The sequence below is a fragment of the Cervus canadensis genome, chromosome 22 (assembly GCF_019320065.1).
Source record: "Cervus canadensis isolate Bull #8, Minnesota chromosome 22, ASM1932006v1, whole genome shotgun sequence".
Lineage (NCBI taxonomy): Eukaryota > Metazoa > Chordata > Mammalia > Artiodactyla > Cervidae > Cervus > Cervus canadensis.
Genome location: NC_057407.1, coordinates 8,463,889 through 8,483,899, shown reverse-complemented (window position 1 = coordinate 8,483,899; position 20,011 = coordinate 8,463,889). Strand labels below are relative to the sequence as shown.

Here is a 20,011-nt window from a genome sequence, read left to right as displayed (position 1 = left end):
AGCTTTGGTATTTGGCCAGAATTTATAGTGTGTGAACGAAGGAGAAAAATCAGCCTCTAAAAGCCAGCCAGGTTGGGAAAGTGGTGAAAGAAGGTCAAGTGGTGAATTTGTCCAGCTCTCTGACTTCATAGAATTTATATTATTTTGTAGATAAAACACATGTAATCTTTCTCCACATAATTGGCCATCAGTTCATGGTAGAACTCATTAAAATATGGCTCCATGTTGTGAGACTGTCGAGCCCTTTTGGGCCCAAGCACCAGAGGGGCTAGTATAAATCAACACCTGTAAATATTCCGTTTAGTTTGTACCTCTGCAGTCCTTCCATCCACCCCTTTAATTCATTCACATGCTTAGAATTTTTGTATACAGAGTACATCTGTTTGCTGCTATCTGTCTTCTTGGGCTCTTACTATTTGGTCCTACTCCTAATTCACCTGCGAACTCTAGCTTTTTGTAGGTTTTGTTCTTATCCCTGATGAAGTGTCCAAAGGTGATTTGTTTTTATCAAACAAAAAGTCAAAGGAAGAATCTCCAGTGTACAGTTGGCAGATGGAAACTGGAGGTGCCCATAGCCGTCCTTATACCACCCTTAGGTTTTGTTGATCTTCATAAAATACACAGCACTGCATTTTGTCTTTTCATTTAAATTGAAACACAGTGTGATCTCATGGAACTGATTCGTAAATTAAAGCCATAACTATTTCTTCCTGCACGACTGCCTTTCCAGATTGGCACAGATGAAAGAGTCATGGCAGCCACCAGTTCTTGAGCACATGCTTGCCCGCAGCCTGGCCCATTGTATTCATGACAGCACATGGGGGGCCAAGGAGCATGGCAGGGCAGTGGCTGCTCTTCCCTGAGGGGTTCTTGAGTGTGAACAAGGAGGACACCTGTGACTGCAGGTTGTCTCCCCCAGGGGCCTTGGCACCTACAGTCGTCCCTCAGTTTCCACCAGGGATTGGTTCAGGACCCCCAGTTGGGGGTGCATGAGTATCCATAGATGCCCACGTCTCTTAACTGAAATGATACTGAACAGTGAATACAGTCGGCCCTCCATACCCACAGATGCAGATCCCATGGATACGGAGGAACAGAGGGCCAAGTGTATTTTAGGGAGATTGTCTAAAAATCTAGGATGTGAGTGCAGTGTAAGCGCTGCCTTCCCCTTGGGCTTTTAATAGTAAATGAGGCGCTCTTGGGTATTCATGCCTCACGGATCTGGAGTGAGCCGCCTGCATTGGGGAAGCCTTTTTATGTCTCTGTGAGTGAAAAACGGAGAGAAATGGATATGTTGGTTTAAATAACCTGTATCATTTCCTTATTAATAGTGTAAGAATTTTTAGAAGTGCCCCCCAAAAATCAGAGTAGGAATTGATCTAATCTGATGAGAGCTCAGGGATGGTAGATATGTTTTAATAATAAAACTAGAATATTTTGCATCAGTGAATAAAATACTGGTTGTTCAGTGAAATTTCCAAGCAAGGCATTAAGCGCTTGACTTTCAGGCCCCCACATTAGATCCACTTACACAACGCTCCCCATGGGAAGTAGTGCTCAGGAAAGGATTACAGCCACTCACTACTTCCTAGTCTCTTCTCCCCCCAACTCAGAGCCCCACACTGAAAAGGGAACTGGACCAGCTCATCACGGCAGCCGAGTTTTTATTATCTGCGGTGCCTTTGGTCCTGCTCGCATCATGTGATAACAAGGCTGCCGTGCTGCTTTCCGGAGTGGCAGGTTATCCCCACAAAGAGAACAGTGAGGGCACAGTCTTCAACAAAGAGCGTTTGTGGGCCTCCCCCCTCCTGGAAGCTGCCACCGGAGGAGCAATCTCCGGGAAGCCCCGGCTTCCCCTCGCTTGGCCCTCATGGTTATTTCCGTTCTCTGGGAGACTCGGCCAGAGGGTGTGTTGTGGGTGGTTAGAAATGGCAAGGAAATGTGCTTAAGGTTGGAAATGCACGGGTTCCCTTTGGTCGTTTTGTGTTCTTTTACCCACCTGCCTCTCCCATCCCAGAGAATAACTATGAAGTCCTCAGATGGTAGTCTGTTGAGTGTGATGGCTGTGACACTTTAGTATAAGACCTAATAAGCCTGAGAGTGAGAGGGGTTTTTCCACTAGGCAAAGCCTAATTTTAGCAAATCTTTCCATTTTTTCAGGCTTCAGATGCCTGCTGCTTTAAAAAAAAAAAAAAAAAAGCTCGTATGTAGGTCAGACTCCCACCAGTTTATGCTTTGATGCTGCTGTTCTGAAGCCACATCTCTCTCTCACCTCCCTCTCTACTGGAAAAGGAAGCACCTGAGATTTTTTTTTTTTCCCATAATAAAAAAACATGCCCACACCCTTTATTTTGTTTGGTAAGGCCTGCTCCTATTCATTTTGGGTATCTGTGAGCCAGACTTCTTAATGTTTTGTAAAATTAAATGAAATGCATTCACATCTTGTCATCCATTTAAAAGTGATGAGACCTATATCAAAAACCAGAAAACCCAAGGACATTTAGGTCTCAAAAGCACAGCGGCTGACTTACAAGAAGTTGGTTTTTGGCTTCTCAGTCCTCTTAAACTCTACCCCTCTTCAAATTTTGTCCTTAGAAATCAGCTTTTCCAAGGAAAGGAATACCCTTCTAAGGCAGGATGATGTACAGGAAAGGACAATGAGCCTTGGAGTCAGACAGCTCAGTCCCTTGTTCCTTGTGACTTGGGACCAAATGCCATTGCCTCTCTGAGACTTCATTTCCTTAATTATAGTCTGGGCCCTCTCTTTCAGTCTTTCTAACAACCTGAAAGATTCCATAAGGTCAGTGTCATTGCCTGCAAGTGACAGAGGCCCTGACTCAGAGCAGTGTTCTGTCTCCTGGCTATCTGTTCTCTAAATCCACTGCCCTGGGCACACCAGCGCCTCCGGACGGCACGGAGACATTGCCTCAGTCATAGTGTTCCTGCTTTCCTGAGAAGTGTCTGTCTGTGCAAAGTCCCACAAGCAGAAATAAACTTGTTCCTCTAGTCGTTCCTTTCTGTTGTCACCTCTTCCCAAGGAGTCATTGTCTTCTCATACCTTAAATACCAGTACTCCAGTGGCTTTATGGCTCCGTTTATGACAGGAGGATAGAAGAACTTTGTTTTACAGAAGCTTCAGAATTTATTGCAAAAGAAAGGGTTTGTTGTTTTGTTTTCCAGCTGTTGGGTTTATAGTTTGGGCTTAAAAGCCTAGAGCTCCCCTGGCCCAGCTTGTTGTTATACAGATACAAGGTAATAGGGGAATCAACCACTGCCCCTGAGCAGGTGGCTTTGGAAGCAGTGCTGATGGACCTGACAGCAGAGCTTGCAGCTTATCCCAATGTTGTTTTAGTAGATATCACCTCGTGAAAGTTGAAAATGTTAGTTGCTCAGTCATGTCCAACTTTTTGCAACCCCATGGACTGCAGCCCACCAGGCTCCTCTCTCCATGGGATTCTCCAGGCAAGAATGCTAGAGTGGGTAACCATTGCTTTCTCCAGGGGATCTTCTCAACCCAGGGATCAAACCCGTGTCTCCTGCATTCCAGGCAGATCTTTACCATTTGAGCCACCAGGGAAGCCTGTGCGTCTGTGTTAATGTGCCACTGATTCCCCTCTCTGCCAGACTGTTTCTGGAGCTAAGTGTTTAGTGCAGCAGGGTTTCCATCATACAGTCTGCTGGAAGACGGATGCTCCATACTTTGATCTTCAGAGTGCTCTGTGTTACGGGCACCATCTCTGGAGCCAGAGCCCCTAGGTCAGAGCCAGGCTCCCTTTCTTATACACTTCCTGGCATTGGATGAGCTGCTCAGTCTTGGTCTCCCCTTTTGTAAACACGGTAACTCATAGCAGTAGGAATGTAGGGGTTTCACAGTTCTGGGCGCTGCTGGAGCAGGGCCAGGCTTCCCTCCGGGAGCTCTCAGGGAGATCTGTTCCTTGCCTCTTCCAGCTTCTGGTGGCTGGTGGCTTTCCTTGGCTTGTGGCCACACCTCTCTTTACTCCATCTTTATCTTCCTTCTTCTCCCTGTGTCTTTTCCTCCATGTGTCCTTTATAAGGACACTCAGCATTGGATGTAGGGCCCACCGAGATAATCTAGGATGATCACAAGATCTCAGCTAAAATCTGCAAAGATGCTTTTTCCAAATACAGTTACATTTACAGGTTCCAGGCATTAGAGTGTGTGTGTGTGTTTGGAGGCCACCGTCCCACCCACTGCAAGGTGCCAGCAAGTTTATTTGTTAGAATTAGATATTGCCGGAAGCAGAGCAGTCTCCATACTGCTGATACAGGGAAGAAGAAAACATGGTGCTTGGAATTAAAGTTTACATCGTAGTTTTTTTTTTAGTGCTGACTGGTACATGAAGTCCTTTCACGTGACCTGTTGCATTTGAGCATGGAATAGTATGGTAAAGAGTTAGATTTAGAATCAAAAGACTTGGATCTGATTCCTCTTAAAGGTTTGAAGACCATAAAGAAACCTCTTAACTTTTTCTGAGCTTCTGTCTACTCTAACTTGAGAATGTTTGTTCTTCCTCTCATAAGGCAGAGCCAGAGACATAGTAAGGCATCATAACAAACCGTTTCCCTGATCGTACAGAGAACTGGATGTTAGAGTACAGCGTATATTTAGCATTGCTCTTGATAATAATCTCAGGAAACTGAGGCTTGGGTCATCGTAAACAACTTGTCCAGAACCGCTCATCTAGGTCAGCGTGAAGTGGAGATCGCACTCTTCAGTTTGCAGTCTCGTTCATCTGTGCTTTCCCTGTTGAGAATGATATTGTAGGGGCCTCCCTGACAGCTCAGTTGGTAAAGCATCCACCTGCAATGCAGGAGACCCCAGTTTGATTCCTGGGTTGGGAAGATCCGCTGGAGAAGGGATAGGCTACCCACTCCAGTATTCTTGGGCTTCCCTTGTGGCTCAACTGGTAAAGAATCCGCCTGCAATGTGGGAGACTTGAGTTCGATCCCTGGGTTGGGACGATCACCTGGAGAAGGGAAAGGCTACACATTCCAATATACTGGCCTGGAGAATTCCATGGTCTGTATAGTACATGGGGTCACAAAGAGTCAGACATAACTGAACAACTTTCACTTTCACCAGTGCTTTCCCTGTTGAGAGTGGAATTGGGTGGCTTACTGACAGGTGTGCTCACTGGTCAGCCAGGAGTTTGGGCAGCCCATACCTTGCTCAAGATATTACAGTAGAAAACTCTGTTGTGCTGCTGTAGATAAGAATGGTTAGGACTGAGCAGGTGTGTGTCTGTTCACTTAGCATACACCTGGTCTGCGCTCTTACTTCTTTCTTTCTCCCTTATTCAGTACTCATTCTGACCTTTTTGTAAAGGCATTCTTCAGTGCTCTAATGTCAGTTTTCCACAGAGAGAGAGATCTGAGAAGGGCTGGCAAAATGTTCTTCCTAACTTGCTCAAAGGCCTCTTGTCCAGGTTGAACTGGGTAGAAGGGGGCAATCTGTACCCATTGACAACCATGAGCTGTATTATCTGCTCTAGTGAACAGCTTCCATTCATCACAGCAAATCCATTAAAAGGGTTCTTTCATCTCCAGGTTGGGATTTTGTAGGTCTGGACCCAAACTCGGCCTCCTATCCCCAACAACAGCAAAAATCTCTCTTCTCTCCCTGCTCACCACCTGGAATACCATTAGAGAATCAGTAGAGGCTGAGAGAGGTTCCTAGGTGGCTCAGCAGTCAAGAATCCGCCTGCCAAGCAGGAGACAAAAGTTCAGTCTCTCGGTCTGAAAGATCCCCTGGAGAAGAAGATGGCAACCCACTTCAGTATTGTTGCCTCAGAAATCCCATGGACAGAGGAACCTGGCGGGCTACAGTCCATGGTGTTGCAGAGTCAGACACGACTGAGCAACTATACAACAACAACATTAACAAGATTCAGAGAGTGGGAAACAAAGCCTTGTGTTTAGTAATGACCTCGCACGTGTGTGGTAAGAAGGAAACTGGGAGAGTTCCAGAGGACTGACCCTAATTCTCAGAATAACAAGGCTCTGTGTGCTACTTACTGCCCATTGGAAACTTTGAGGGTTCTGTCCCTTCCCTTCACCCCATCTCAGCGTTCCACTGGAATGGCAGCCAGTCACGCACCTCCTGATCCCAGAGCCAGAGTCCTTCCCCATTCTCTGCAGATGCCAGGCTCCCATTTTTTCTCCTTCTCAACTTCACACTTGCCCCTCTTCCTCTTCCTTGTTCTCTCATCCATCCCCAGGATGCCTGTAGGGTGCTATTCCCAGCTCTTATCTACTCAGCCTGCCCTCATTCAGCCCCTACTTCTCTGCAAAAGCTCTTGTCCTCAGTTCTAGACTCAGACTCCTCTGCATTCCTTCTTAAAAAAAAAAAAAGATTTATTTATTTCAGGCTGTGCTGGGTCTTCATTGCTGCACATGGCCTTTCTCTAGTTGCGGCTAGTGGGAGTTACTCTGTAGTTGTGGTACATGGGCTTCTCATTGGGTTGGCTTTTCTGTTGCTGAGCACGGGCTCTAGGGTGCGAGAGCTTCAGCAGTTGTGGCTCCCAGGCTCTAGAGCACAGGCTCAGTAGTTGGGGCTCACAGGCTTAGTTGCTCCAGGGCATGTGGGGTCTTCCTGGACCAGGGATCAAACCTGTGGCTTCTTCATTGGGGCAGATTCTTTACCACTGAGCCACCAAGGGCACCTCTCTCCGTCCCTCCTTATCGCTTTCCATCACACAGAAAATCAGGCCCATATTCCTCACGTCTCCAGAACCCTTCAGCCAGGCCCCTGTAGCCTTACTGGCCATGTCTTTCACCTCGTTCTGCGTGCATGACTCATCAGATCCCTTGTGCCTTGATTCATGTAGACAGACCAAGCATGGACAGCTCAGCTCTAACCTGGGCGTCTTTTTTTAAATAATCTTTTGAGCTTATTACTCCTACATGTAATGCAGGTGGTAGATAGTAAGGTGAATTAGTTATCTCAGAGGGGATGGTGAGTATGAAGAGGCTGCATATAAATGAAACAACGTTCATATTATCTTCTGACTTCGTAACTCAGGCTAGGCCTTGTGCTTAGGTTAGTCTGCTGTTACCCTGTTCCTAATTCTCCTCCTTCACTTTGTATACACATCATCCAAATTCCTAAGTTGTCCACAGATTGGTCTTAACTAGCCACAGGGTATCAAGTTTGTTCACTTGCTTCTTCCGTAGTTTTCCCTTGGTTTGCCTGCCAACCCTGCATGTGTCCTCATCCTTTGTATGGCTCATAGGGTACTTGGCCTTTGTGTCTTTTCATCTGTGTCATCCCCTCCATGGATAGACTTCAGCACTGCCTAAATCTGTGGCCCAGGCCCCCAGCAGCTTTAATGACTGATGCTCAGTGGTGTGAGGGTGGCGGTCATGCCAGCCCAGCAGCTGCTGTTGCTTTCCCTGAGGGGATTTGATCAACTCGTTCTCCAGCAGGTGGAGAAGGCCTCAGGGGCTCTTCTGCACTTCCGCAGGATTGCATTACAGAGCAGGGGGACCCCGGGGCCCCAGACTTGCTCTCCTGTTTATTCTGAGGCATAAGGCTGATGTATTTTGTTTTTTAAAAAGTAATCTTGGGATTTTCCTGGTGGATCAGTGATTAAGACTCCATGCTCCTAGTGCAGGGGGCCCAGGTTGAATCCCTGGTCAGGTTACTAGATCCCACATGCTGCCATCTCATCCTCTGCTGCCCCCTCCTTTTTTTTTGCCTTCAGTCTTTCCCAGCATCAGGGTCTTTGCCAGTGAGTTGGCTCTTCCTATCAGGCAGCCAAAGTATTGGAGCTTCAGCATCAGTCCTTCAAATGAACCTTCGGGGTTGATTTCCTTTAGGATTTTGACTGGTTTGATCTTTTTGCACTCCAAGGAGCTCTCAAGAGTGTCCTCCAGGACCACAGTTGGAAAGCATCAATTCTTTTGTTGCTCAACCTTCTTTTGGTCCAACTCTTACATCCATTCATGACTGCTGGAAAAATCATAGCTCTTTCTATACAGACCATTGTTGACAGTGATACCTCTGCTTTTTAATATACTGTCTCTCTTTGTCATAGCTTTCTTTCCAAGGAGCAAGTGTTGTTTAATTTCATTTGTTTGTAGTTTAGCCAGTCCTGGCTTTTCTTTTTGAAATTGAAATTAAAAGGCAGGATTGGCTAATTACAACCAAATCTGGTCAATCTCCTGTGTTTGTAGGGTCCATAATATAAGAATAGTTTTTACAGTTTAACTGGTTGGAGAAAATGTTTATGTCATATGAAAATTATGTGAAATTCACATTTCAGAGTCCATAAGGATGTATTATAAATACATGTCACCTATTTGTTATGGCTTCCCTGGTGGCTCAGTGGTTAAAAAAAAAACAAACAAAAAAACTCCACCTGCCAATGCAGGAGACGTGAGTTTGGGAAGATCCTGTGTTGGGAAGATCCCTTGGAGGAGGAAATGGCAACCCACTCCAGTATTCTTGCCTGTAGAGTCCCATGGACAGAGGAGCCTGGTGGGCTACAATCCATGGGTCACAAATAAGTTGGACAGTGACTAAACAACAGCAAAACTGATTTGTTACATATCTCTGTCTTCGTACTACAATAGCCAAGTTGAAAAGTTGTGACAGTGGCCATATGGCCTGTGAAGTCCAAATAGTGACTCCCTGGTTCTTTTCAGGAAGAGTGTGCTGAAAGTTCCAAAGGCTCAGTGTGAGACTGAACGCAGGAGGGGCTTCACTGTTCTTGGGTCCAGTGTCCCCCATCTATCATATCAAAGCAGTAGGAAGAGATGAAGGAGTTGTCTGTCTCTCGTGTGTCTCCCCCACCATGGTTCTCCAGGGCCAGTGCTGCATGGCTGGGGGCAGAGGGAGAGATTTTGTGTGTGTGTGTGTGTGTGAAAAGGACTTGAGACTTCCAATTAGAATACCTTTTTAGTGGTGATTTCATGGTAGTGACCAATCCCCTTTCAGGCATAGCTTCCCAGATAGCCTGTGCATGAAGCTCAGTCTGGACTGAGCTTCAGTCCTTGGACTGTGCACTGACTTGCTGGTAAGACCTTCTCTCCATTCTCTGTGGTCCGTGCTTGGTATTTCGTGTCCTCAGGAAGATATCTGACAATCTATTGTTCACCCAAACTCACCAGAGTGAATGCTTTCTTTTAGGATTTTTTTTGGTAATAACGTCTCACAGCTACCTGCCTATACCAGGGTTTAGGGTAGTCATCGACTCCACAGACCTGCCCTATCATCTCTCCATGCCCCCGACCCCACCCTGAATTAAAAGCTAGACAGATTATTCCAGATTATTGTTCTGTCGATCTTTCAAATCCTTTTGGAGGGTTAGATATTTGTCTGTATTTAGCAGTCTCGGGCAGTGAGTTGATTCCTGTCTTCCTTACCTTAGTACTCTGAACCTCCTTCCACAGGTCAGATACCAGGCCCAGGTTCCATGATGCCTGGGCAGCCCATGCCAGGCCGCATGATGCCCACTGTTGCAGCCAGCATCCACCCCCCTGGGAGTGGCCCCACCCCTCCTGGTATGCCTCCAATCCCAGGAAACATCTTAGGACCCCGGGTACCCCTGACGGCACCTAACGGCATGTGTAAGTACCCAGGCTGGGCGGGGGGGGAGGGGGGGGGGGGCGCTGCCCTCGGGACTTTTGGGGAGAGCTGCACACAGGGAGGCAGGCACCGTCTGTTCCCTCTGGGCTGTGACAGATCCTGGACAGCAGTGCACTTCTGCATCCCCGGTGGGCAGGTGCCCAGGTGGTGAGCGCAGTTAATCGGGCTCCTGTGCCACAGCCTGCTTGGATTTATTCGTGACACCAAGGGCTGTGGTGAGGCCAAGGGCATGCCTCACCCATGCCTGTTTGAGCCTATCTAATTTGAATCTGAGTAGATACACAGAACTACTGTGTAGTTATTTTCTCTACAGGAGCCTTTTGTGAATTCAGGATTTCAAAGAGGTAGGTGTGAAAAAAAAGAATAGGGTCTGGTTCAGGGCAGGGATAGTAAGAAGTTTTTCTCCAATATGTTGGTAGTGGCTACTTAGACTTAGAAAGGAGTATTCAGGGCTGTGTTGAGAAGGAGTTTGAAGTCTTAGCAGGCTCCATGGAGCAGGCACATATGCTGCCGAACAGTGTCTGTGGCAGTGTGTGCAAAGCCAGCTCAGTTTCGCCATGGAGCCCTTGTTCTGCTCCAACCCTGACCTCCAAAGGGGTGCATCAGAGCCTGGCCTGCCCTGTAGACCAGGGTAATGATTCCAAAATGCAGCTGATAGTGGCCTTGTACCCCGCCACATCTGTGACCCCATGTCCTTTTAGAGGAGGACCTGGGATCCTCATGAGGGTGTGGAGTCAGCCCCTGTTTGTTTATAATAGTACAGCTTATAATAATGTGTTTATAATACAAAAACTTAAAGTGATAATAATGTATTTATAACACAATACAGAGAGGATGCAGAGGAATTCCTGACCTCCGGGAGCTTTAGTTGGGAAAATAAAACATGAACAAGTGGATAGTAGTGTGGGATTTACCATCAGTTATACAAGGCTATGAAGTGACTGAGCTCACTTTAGTTCTGTGGGAGGCTTCCTGCAGCCGGGAGACAAGTGCCATCAACACAGGTGCATCTCCTTTCTCATTGGACCCCCAGGGATGAGGACAGAGTTAGGTGCACAGAAGAAAGACAGCAGTTGAGCCAGGTCGGTACAGGGTCACAGCTGAGAAACGAGGGACTTCCTTGGTGGTCCAGAGGCTAATATTACACTCCCAATGCAGGGGGCCCGGGTTTAATCCCTGGTCAGGGAACTAGATCCCACATGCTACAACTAATGATCCTGCGTGCTGCAACTAACACCCAGTACAGCCAAATAAATAAAAATATTTTTTTTAAAAAAGCGATCTTTGTTGAGTCAAGGATCAGAGATCAGTCTAGTGCGTACCTGTTTTCTTAGCCTTGCTGCCCCACAGGCAATGGAAAAATGTGCTGGCTGACTGGGAGGGTTGACCACTCTTCCATCCCTGTTGCAGACATAATGTCATTGGTCGTTACCACTGTCCCGTCCTGCTGATAACACCTGATTTGTGTACACGATTCCATCCTGAAGGGCCCTCAGTGCCGTGCCTTGAGAGTGTGGAAGGTTCAGGGTGCTCCCCATCGCTTCCTGTCCCAGATGAATTTCAGGGATCCTGAGCTGCTGATTTGGCTTCAGGGCATTGGGCAGGCCTCATCAGTCAAGTTGCTTCCCTCTTCAGGCCTTGCTTTGCTCCCCTGAAAGATGACACCAGGGAGTAAATGGGTAGGCTTCAAAATGCTTTGAAGAGCCTTAGCAATTGGGTGGAAACCTCCTGAGGGGAAGGTTGGGTGAATTAGCTGGTAAGCAAGGAGAGGTGATTTAATTGTTTGTTTCATTCGTTTTCATCCCTGGCAAAATCTAGAAGTTTTTAAAACCCTGGATTGAATTATCTCTGTGGTTGCTTTGTACACTAAAGCAGCCGAAGTAGAAATAGGAAAGAGCTCCTTTCCTAATTGTTCCCTTCAGGACCTGACCTAGTTTTGGCCAAAAATCCAAAGACTACAGTTCAGGAGTTGCGGGGCCTCCCCAGACTGTCCAGCTTGTCGGCCGCTGCCTCAGGTCAATCTCTGTGACCCTGGTGGAGACAGTTCATAAGAGCCAGCAGTTTCTGATAGGCAGTTTTAAGTTCTGCAAAGGTCTGGAGGGATTCTTGGAAGCAGCAGGCCTTGAAGGAGAGTGGGGCGGACTCAGGCACCTCCCCACCCCTGAGCCGCGCGGGTCAGGGGATCCACACGAGCGGTGACGTGGAGGTTCAGGTGGACCGCCCCATGTAGCCCGCAGCGGCAGCTGTGCCTCACAGGCCATAAAGAACCTTCCTTTGTAAGTCCTGTTTCTCTGCATGGGCTCTTGCCCAGGTGACAAGTTCCTTTTGGATGTGTTTGCAGATCCCCCTCCGCCGCAGCAGCAGCCACCACCTCCAGCACCTGCGGATGGAGGCCCTCCACCTCCTGCTCCTGGCCCACCAGCCTCGGCTGCGCCCTAGCCTGGAAGACACAGGGAACATCCGCGCCCAGCGCCCCCAGCTGGAGTGGGGATGACAAGACTTGTGTTCTCCGCTTCCTTGGGTTTCTTTCAGGATTTTTCTTCTCACAGCCCCAAGCACGCACCCTGAATTTTCCCCATTCCTCTTGCCACCCCCTTCCGTACTCTGACACCTGGTGTGTTAGGTCCTCCTCCAACACTCAAGGGGGACCCCTGTGGTGCCAGTGTGCCCTGGTCACCCTAAAATACCTGGCGTCTCCCTGACCTGCTGTGGGGTATGCTGACAGTGTATCTGCAGGTCCTGTCAACGCTAGTGGTCTATGTCTTTATCATTTTTTGCTCTCCTGCAGTTTTGTTCTATTTTTGCTTTGTCTTATGCTTATATGGATAATGCTTTATAATCATTATCACTTTTCTTTTTTTTTTCCCCTTTTGGTCATTATTGCTTTAAAGGAGAGCATCCTAAGTTAATAGGAACCAAAAAATAGTGATGGGCAGAGGGGATAGCCAGAGGGGACAAACCTTAAGGCATTGTAAGTGACCTTATTTCTGCTTATCTGAGCTAAGAATGGTGCTGATGGTGAAGTTTCATGAGACTTTTGCCACACATGGACGCACCAAAATTAAAAGAGATGGGGAAAAGGGACCCCCCTGATGTTATCCTTAGTGAGGACCGTGAGAGCCTCCAGCCTGCCTGGCAGAACACCCCCTTTCATCCCTGGTAGGGGAGAGCACAAGCTTTAGAAGAGATCCACTCCTTGCCCAGGCCCACTGGTTCTGGTTTTCTATGCAGACGGTTTGTTTGATTGCTAGGGCGGGTAGGCATTTTTGTTTTTCTCAAAAGTGTAAGCAGTGTAAGCTTTGAGGGCTGCGATTTGGGAGGCATTCCTGAGTTCCCTAGACTAACCAGGAAAGTTTTGGGGGTCTTGGACAATGGTCATCCAATGAATCTAGCCCACTGTCCACTGCTTTGTGTGCATTCTTTTTTCTCTCTCTATACAACAAAGAAAAAACTTAAAAAAAAAAAAAGTAGATAGCGCTGAGTTTAGCTCATGGACTTGGTTAGGTTGGCTGGGGGTACAGGTCCCCAAACTACCTCTTGTAGTAGTCAGGGTGAGTGGGATTTAGTGAAGCGGTACTTTAGGTTTGGGGTGGAATTGGAGAAGTGGGGCAAGACCAACAGCCTGTCATACCTTCTCCCTTCCCGGTCTGAGATCTCACATTCCATCTGTCACATGGTTGTCAAGGAGATGCTCTGCGTACCAGGGAACTCACTTGGCAATCAAAGCATCATGGTTTGAGGGTGGGGTGCTTGGGCTGGGAGAGAGGAGTGCCATTCCAGAGGAAGAGCCACAAAAATGCCTTAATATGAGCCCATTTCTACCCCTGCTGATGAGTGACTTGAGAGTTCTTGGTTTTCTCTTCTTGTCTTTCTTCCCTCTCCTCTGTCCTTCCATGGGTGGGGAAACGGTGTTTTGGGTCGAGCTTGGTTTCCAAAGCACCTGGCCTCTTCACATTCTCAAGTGGCAGTTTCCTTTAGAATGCAAAGTGGAACATCTTTTCAATATCTTTTCTATATATTCTATAAAGCTTTACATGTGTGAGGGTGTGGGATGTTGTTTATAAAACACCTTAGAACCTTTTTCCTTAATATCAGAAAGAAAAAAAAAAAAAAATTAAACCACAATTGAGATTTGCCTTTCAAACCCTCAGGTGTTACCTCTAACCAGGTGGCCCTGGTCACCATCAGAGTACTGGAACCAAGGAGACCTTGTTCCTTTTGTGAGTTTATTCCAGACTGTTGGAGTGGAAATGAGCTTGTTCCTACTGGAGTTTAATCCCATTGTTTTTGACTCCAGAAAGACCCCAGTGCCTTTCAACAATGGCCAGGGTTTTCTGTATTTTCCCGCCAGTCTTTCCCAAAGGAAACTCATTCCAAATACCTTTTCCACTGAGGTCTTTTAAAGGAAAATGGAATTCTGGTTCATACTGTGGTCTCTTGCAACCTCAGGTCTTTAATGCGATCACTTTCAAATTTAAAAGATCCGGTGGAAATATTTTAACTATGCTGGTAATAATTCTACAGAATACCTGAATTCTTAACACTGTTGTGTTTCAGTATAAGTGGTGACTTTTTCTTTTTATGTCTTTGATCTGATTTCGTTCCTGTAATACAGCCACCCGATTTTGTGAGGGGGGGGAATAATAATGTGGTTTTTGTACAAAAATGTTTCTCAGTGTGTTATTTTGGAAAAGTGAAGGGAGGGAGTTTGGGGAGACTGGAAGAAATTGATCGAGGAGGCCTAATCTCCCTCTTTTTCAGTGAATAAATGGAACATCATTTCTGGATTCTAGTCCCATTCTCTGCGTTCGTATACCAGTTTCTTCATGTGTCATAGGAGGAATCTAAATATTCAGCCTCACCTCGTCTTGGTCATCAGTTAAAGTTCAGTGGCTCGAGTTTCCTGACTGACTGACCACCTTCTCACCTTCATGAGGCTTAAGGAACGTACGGTTGAATGTGCCTGGCGCACTGTTGATTTCCGTGGTCAAACTGAAAAGAGATGAGTGGACGTTCTTCAGGAAGGGTGGCCAGCATCCTGGCACCTCCAGCAGAGAAGTGGTTCTGCTTGGTGCACAAGAGAATGTTGGTCAGGTCACAGTTTAGACATCCCCGACTCAGAGGCAGGCACTGGGGGCTGATGATTCTGTGAACTCTGGCACGTTCTCATGGCCAGCCCTTGAACACCCACACGTGCACACCCTGCACAAAAAAACAGAAACAGCGCTTTCAAGATGCTTGTGCACCCAGCGAAGCAAAGAAGCGGATTCTTTGTCTCCCAGGAAGTGGACACTTGGTCCTTCTTGAAAGTATGTTAGCTGACTCTGCTGTGCTTTCTGACCTATTCGACCCTTCCCTCCAGTGAAGAGTGCTGGAACCAGCTGGGTCTCACAGGACTCGTCCACTCCTCTCAAGGGGTGATGAGGGACGTTAATCCTTGATTCAGATGAAAGACTGGTCTATCAACCTGAGTGAATTCTTTTTAGAACACAGCAAGACTTGTATAGTTAACCAAGTTTCCACAGGTTCCTCAAGTCCTTTCTGTGGAAACTCCCCCCAGTGCAATTGAGAACAGCAGTTTTCCAACTTTGGTGAAGATCAGGAACATCTACAACTTTGTTAACATACAAGCTTCTGGGCCCCATCCTCAAAGCTTCTGATTCAGCAGGTCTGTCTGGGGTCTGTTCTGAAATTCTGTCCTTTTTAACAGATTCCCAGGGAACCCTGATGGGTCTTGGGACCACCCTTTGAGGATTGCTGGTTAAGAAAGTTGTGATAGAGCAAGCTCTCTGCAGTTTCTGACAGTCACTGTGAGTCCATTAGTCTCATAAACATTTGAGAGCCCATTGTGTGGCAGGCACTAGAACCTGCATACAGTCATAATTATGAATAAGGTAAGGCAAGACCGCTGCACTCCAGGCCACTTATGTTTTTGTAGGAAAAAATGGGGGATACTGTATATGGTCTGGGGGATACCAGACCATAAAGAGTTTCTATAGTGCCAGGTGTCCACAAAACAAAAAGAAACAGTATAATCAGTTGTATCCTGGGGGATAATGTACATAGTCTGTGAATTAAATGTTCTTCATGATTTCTGTCCTTCAAGGTTTGGTAAACAGAGTCGACCTTCAATTCCCAGAGGGTGACTAAAACGGTTGAAAAAGAGATTCTTTGGCGAAGAATCAGCCAAAACAAAGTTTACTGAATTAATTACAGCTACCTCTCTTGGGCCACCCTTCCCTACTCCAGCTCTCGGGGGACACCAGCGGCAGAGAAACTTGCGTGGCCCCCCATCTTGCTCCTGACTTGCCCTGCAGAACTGGAGCCATCTTTACTCCTTTCTGCCTCCAGATGCCTTATCCAGGCCCTTACATACCCATGTGGATCAGTCAGGTGCCCGATTGCTGGCAGCCACTGTATACTACCACGTACTCTTAGGGTACAGCCTTTGTGGGTCTGAGCAGAATCGCCATGCCTAATACAGACAGTGACACCACTGTCGCGTGGTCCCCAAGGGCTTAGACAGTGGGCAGGGCTCCTGATTTCTTTGGTTTGTTGACAGTGATGGGTCTCCCATGACCATCCAAGTTGACTGGCATTCCTTGTTCCAGTTACCCTGCGGGAGCTGTGGGGTTCTCTAGCAGCACTTAGGTTGTCTGCTGAGGCAGCAGGACTTCTCAGACAAGCCTGGCTGCTCCACGTCAGAGGCTGTGTTGGCATGTGCAGTGTGCCTTTCTCCCAGCTGATTTGGCTTTGAGGTAATGAAGTTCAAGGGCCTTTCCAATTTGATGGCAGCCCCACTTCCCAAACAAGATGACCACCTCCAAGTTGTAATGTCTTTTTCTAAGACGAGAGCACTTGTGCAAATTGAGAATGCAGAGCTTCCGGTAGTGAGGAGGTAGTGGTCAGCACAAAGAACTCAAACCTCTGCCTCTTGGCTCTTTACATCTTCCTGGTAATGGTGCAAGAAGGATCATTCCCAGCAGCTCATCACCAAAAATGTCACAGAGCTGACTACCTTGTAGCCCAGAACCAGGTGTGTCTACTCCACACGCTGGAGAGTATAGGAGAGAGGCCATGCTCGATGTCCCTTTCTGGCTGATCCAGGGCATGAGTCTGGACGACGGTGTTATACCCTGTTAAGAGAACATAGCATCGACTCTTTAAAAAAAAAAAAAAAAAAATCAGCTTTTTGTTTGTTTCCTTTAAGTTTTGGCCATGCAGTGCAGCTTGTGGGATTTTATTTCCCTGACCAGGGGTTGAACCTGCGACCCCTGGATTGGAAGCACAGAGTGTTAACCACTGGACCCCCATAGCATTAACTCTTAAACACCCAGGGAGGCAGGGGGAGAGGCTGGGTTCCATTCTGCCAAGTGAGGCCCTACCTCTGCATCCTGATTACTCTTCTGAAATTAAGAAGCAAGAATGAAAAGCCTCCATAATAAAATGGAAAGATTTGAAATCAAAACGTTGGTACAAATCCTGGCCTTAGCAGTTCGTTAGCATGATCTCTGTCCATTTGCAAGCATATAAAGTGACCAGTAGAACAATAGTATGGTTGCGAAGAGGAAGACAAATTAGAGCACTTGGAAAACTAAAACTTCAGGAAAATGTTAATGGTTACTACTGAGGACTTAAAGCCAGGAACTGTGCTGCTTCCTGTTGAGAGTGAAATATGCCCTAGCCACAGCAACAGGCTCAGCTCTGCCCTGGAGAGCAGCCCCCTGGCTGCCGGGGGCCTTCTATGCACAGAGCAGCAGGCTGTGTCCGTGGCAGTGGGACTCGTGCCTGCCTTGGTTCTGCCAAACCCAGTGGGAACTTCAGAGGCATGCAGAAGCCATAGCCTCAAACATCCCTGATGCCCAAATCCGGGAGACTTTAATGTGGGGACATGAAGTGTAAGCTCTGGATAGTAGTCCATTTACCTTTCTTTCACTCTCCAATTTCTGCATATTCTCGCTTCTCTTTTTTTAGCCTACCCTTGCACTGTGCCTGGAAAAAAAATAACCACATTCATTTGACACGCTACGGTTACTGCTTTCACATACATGAGACAGGATACTGACTCTCCCAAGGTCACTGCCTTGATGTGCTTCTGGCCTGTGGAGCTGTCACCTAGCCTGTGTGCTGTGCTTCGTTCTGCAATTGCTGGCGAGATCTGGGGAGGATCAGGATGAAACTGGATGACAATAGTTGATTTAAAATCCCCAAATGAAGAAAGTAGTAATAGAACCTTGTCTCCAGGGAAGGGAGGGAGGTCACTGAGGAAGGAGATATTTCATATTTTATTTTATACCATATGCTTGTTTTACATAAGTCAAAAATTTAAAAGGATATATTTAAGTGTTAACTGGAGTAGGTAGTGCTTTAACAGAGGGGTGTGAAAAGAGCCCCCACCCAGACCTTTCTTGTGAAAAACACAGGAGTGATTATCATGCTCTAGGCACCAAAGGACCCATCTGTGAGGCCTCCTTCCCACTAAGACTGGCCTCAGGAAGGAGGAGGTGGGCATGTCCACCAAGGTCCTCCACCTTGACAAGCCTACTCAAGGCTCAAGGAGACACACAGAAAGCAACACACAAGACCTTGTAAGATCAAAAAAAAAAAAAAAGATGCAGAGAAAAGCTACAGGAAAGAAGAGGTGGTGTTGGCAGGTCCATCAGTACCTCTCTGGCTACAGGCAAGTGCAAACCTCTGCCTGGCCCTCTCTCTGCTCAGAGAAAGTTGTATTTCAAACTGGTATACACTGTCCCCAGAGGCAATATGAAGCCTTGGAAAGAGCTTTAGCACATCAGCCCCTTGTAGACCCACAGTTCTGTGGGGGGACTAAGACGGTTGCCATTCATTCATTTATGCCTCCTACCCACCTTAAGCAGCTGCACCTGTCACTGCCTGCACAAGTGTCTTGCAGTCTAGTAGGGAATTATTGTAGACAGACAATGACATCAGGGCAAAAGTGTCTTAACTACTCCGGTCAGACAGAAGGCTTCCTGGATGGGAAGGTTATGGGAACTGAGCTTTCTGGGTTAAAGGATTTGCCAGGTAGATGGGGAGAGGAGGGACCAACCAGGACGAGCAGGTAGATCTAGTTCCATTGAAGAAACAGGCTTTGAATCAAGGCAACCCCATCCAGAGACATGTACTAGTGACAGTTCTTGGTCAGTTCAGTCCCACAGAAATGGGAGTGTCTCAAATACCAGAGTTTCCACATCTCTGGCAGTGACCTTGAATATCACCATTAGGGTTAATAGATCAAAAGGCAGACAGTCGGTTTGGTGGACAAAGTAGGTCACTAGGCTGCGATTCCCACCACCAAGCAGGGATCTGGAGATGAGTGGTTCCGTACCGCAGAGTGAGCTTAGGACAGAACCCATAGACTGTAACACCTGAGCTGGCATAGACTGTTGTCCCTTAGTCCCCTAGGGGTAGGTAGCTCAGCTGGTAAAGAATCTGCCTGTGATGCAAGGGACCCTGGTTTGATTTCCGAGTTTGGAAAATCCCCTGGAGAAGGGATAGGCTACCCACTCCAGTCTTCTTGGGCTTCCCTGGTGGCTCAGATAGTAAAGAATCTGCCTGCAATGCGGGATCGATCCCTGGGTTGGGAAGATCCCCTAGAGAAGGACATGGCAAACCCACTCCAGTATTCCTGCCCAGAGAATCCCCTTGGAGAGGAGCCTGGCGGGCTACAGTCCATGGGGTCGCAAAGAGTCGGACGCGACTGAGCGACCAAGCGCCGTATCTACCCAACCAACCTGAGCTTTGGCGGCCCGGGAAGAATGGGGGGCGATGTATCTTGGAGAGGGACCAAGGAACCGGGATTACAGGCCACACCCTAGGCTGCCTTAAGGAGGGAAATTCTTGCCCCCTGCCCCCAGGATGCGTTCCGGCGGGCCTGGCTGTGCGAGGTCTGGGGCTTTGGCTGCAGACGGATTAGGTCTGATCCGATTAGAGCCTGGGAGGTCCACTTCGCCCCCTTGCCTGGCACTGTCAGCGCCCGCCCCGCCCTCGTGGGGTCTCGGGGACCTCCCGGAGACCCTTCGCCCTGAACACTGGGTTGGTGCAGAAATCCCGAGAAGCTCCGTGTGCCCTGCGTTCGGCTCACTGGCACAGCGCGGGCTGGGGCTGCCGCCCCCTGCGGCCTTTCCGAGCCCCGCCCCGAGCCTGCGGGTGTCTGGGCGCCCCCCTCCGTGCTCGCCGCGTGGCGGGTGGGTTCCTCGCGGTTGGGGGGCCCGTGCCAGCCCCTCCACTGGGAGGGCGGGACTACGGCCCCGCCCCGCAGGTCTCCCGCCAGTGCACCTGGAGGCTAATGCCACGCGCGGCGCTGTGCGCCTGCCCGCGCGCTACCCCGTGTCCGTTTGTCTCCGCGTGCAGAGCCGGGGGTCTGTCTGTCCCCACCGCAGG

At 48.0% G+C, this 20,011-nt stretch overlaps 1 protein-coding gene across 2 annotated transcripts in view; it reads left to right on the top strand.

Moving 5' to 3' along the window:
* SMARCC1 (SWI/SNF related, matrix associated, actin dependent regulator of chromatin subfamily c member 1) overlaps positions 1-15,701 on the top strand; it is a 123,201-nt gene extending 107,500 nt beyond the window's left edge. For both annotated transcript variants that reach the window (XM_043443315.1, XM_043443314.1), the window contains exons 27-28: positions 9,415-9,591; positions 11,952-15,701. In XM_043443315.1, the coding sequence (XP_043299250.1) occupies positions 9,415-9,591; positions 11,952-12,049 (275 nt within the window). In that variant the 3' untranslated portion in view covers positions 12,050-15,701. The remainder of the gene's footprint in view (positions 1-9,414; positions 9,592-11,951) is intronic.
* Positions 15,702-20,011: the final 4,310 nt, after the last annotated feature.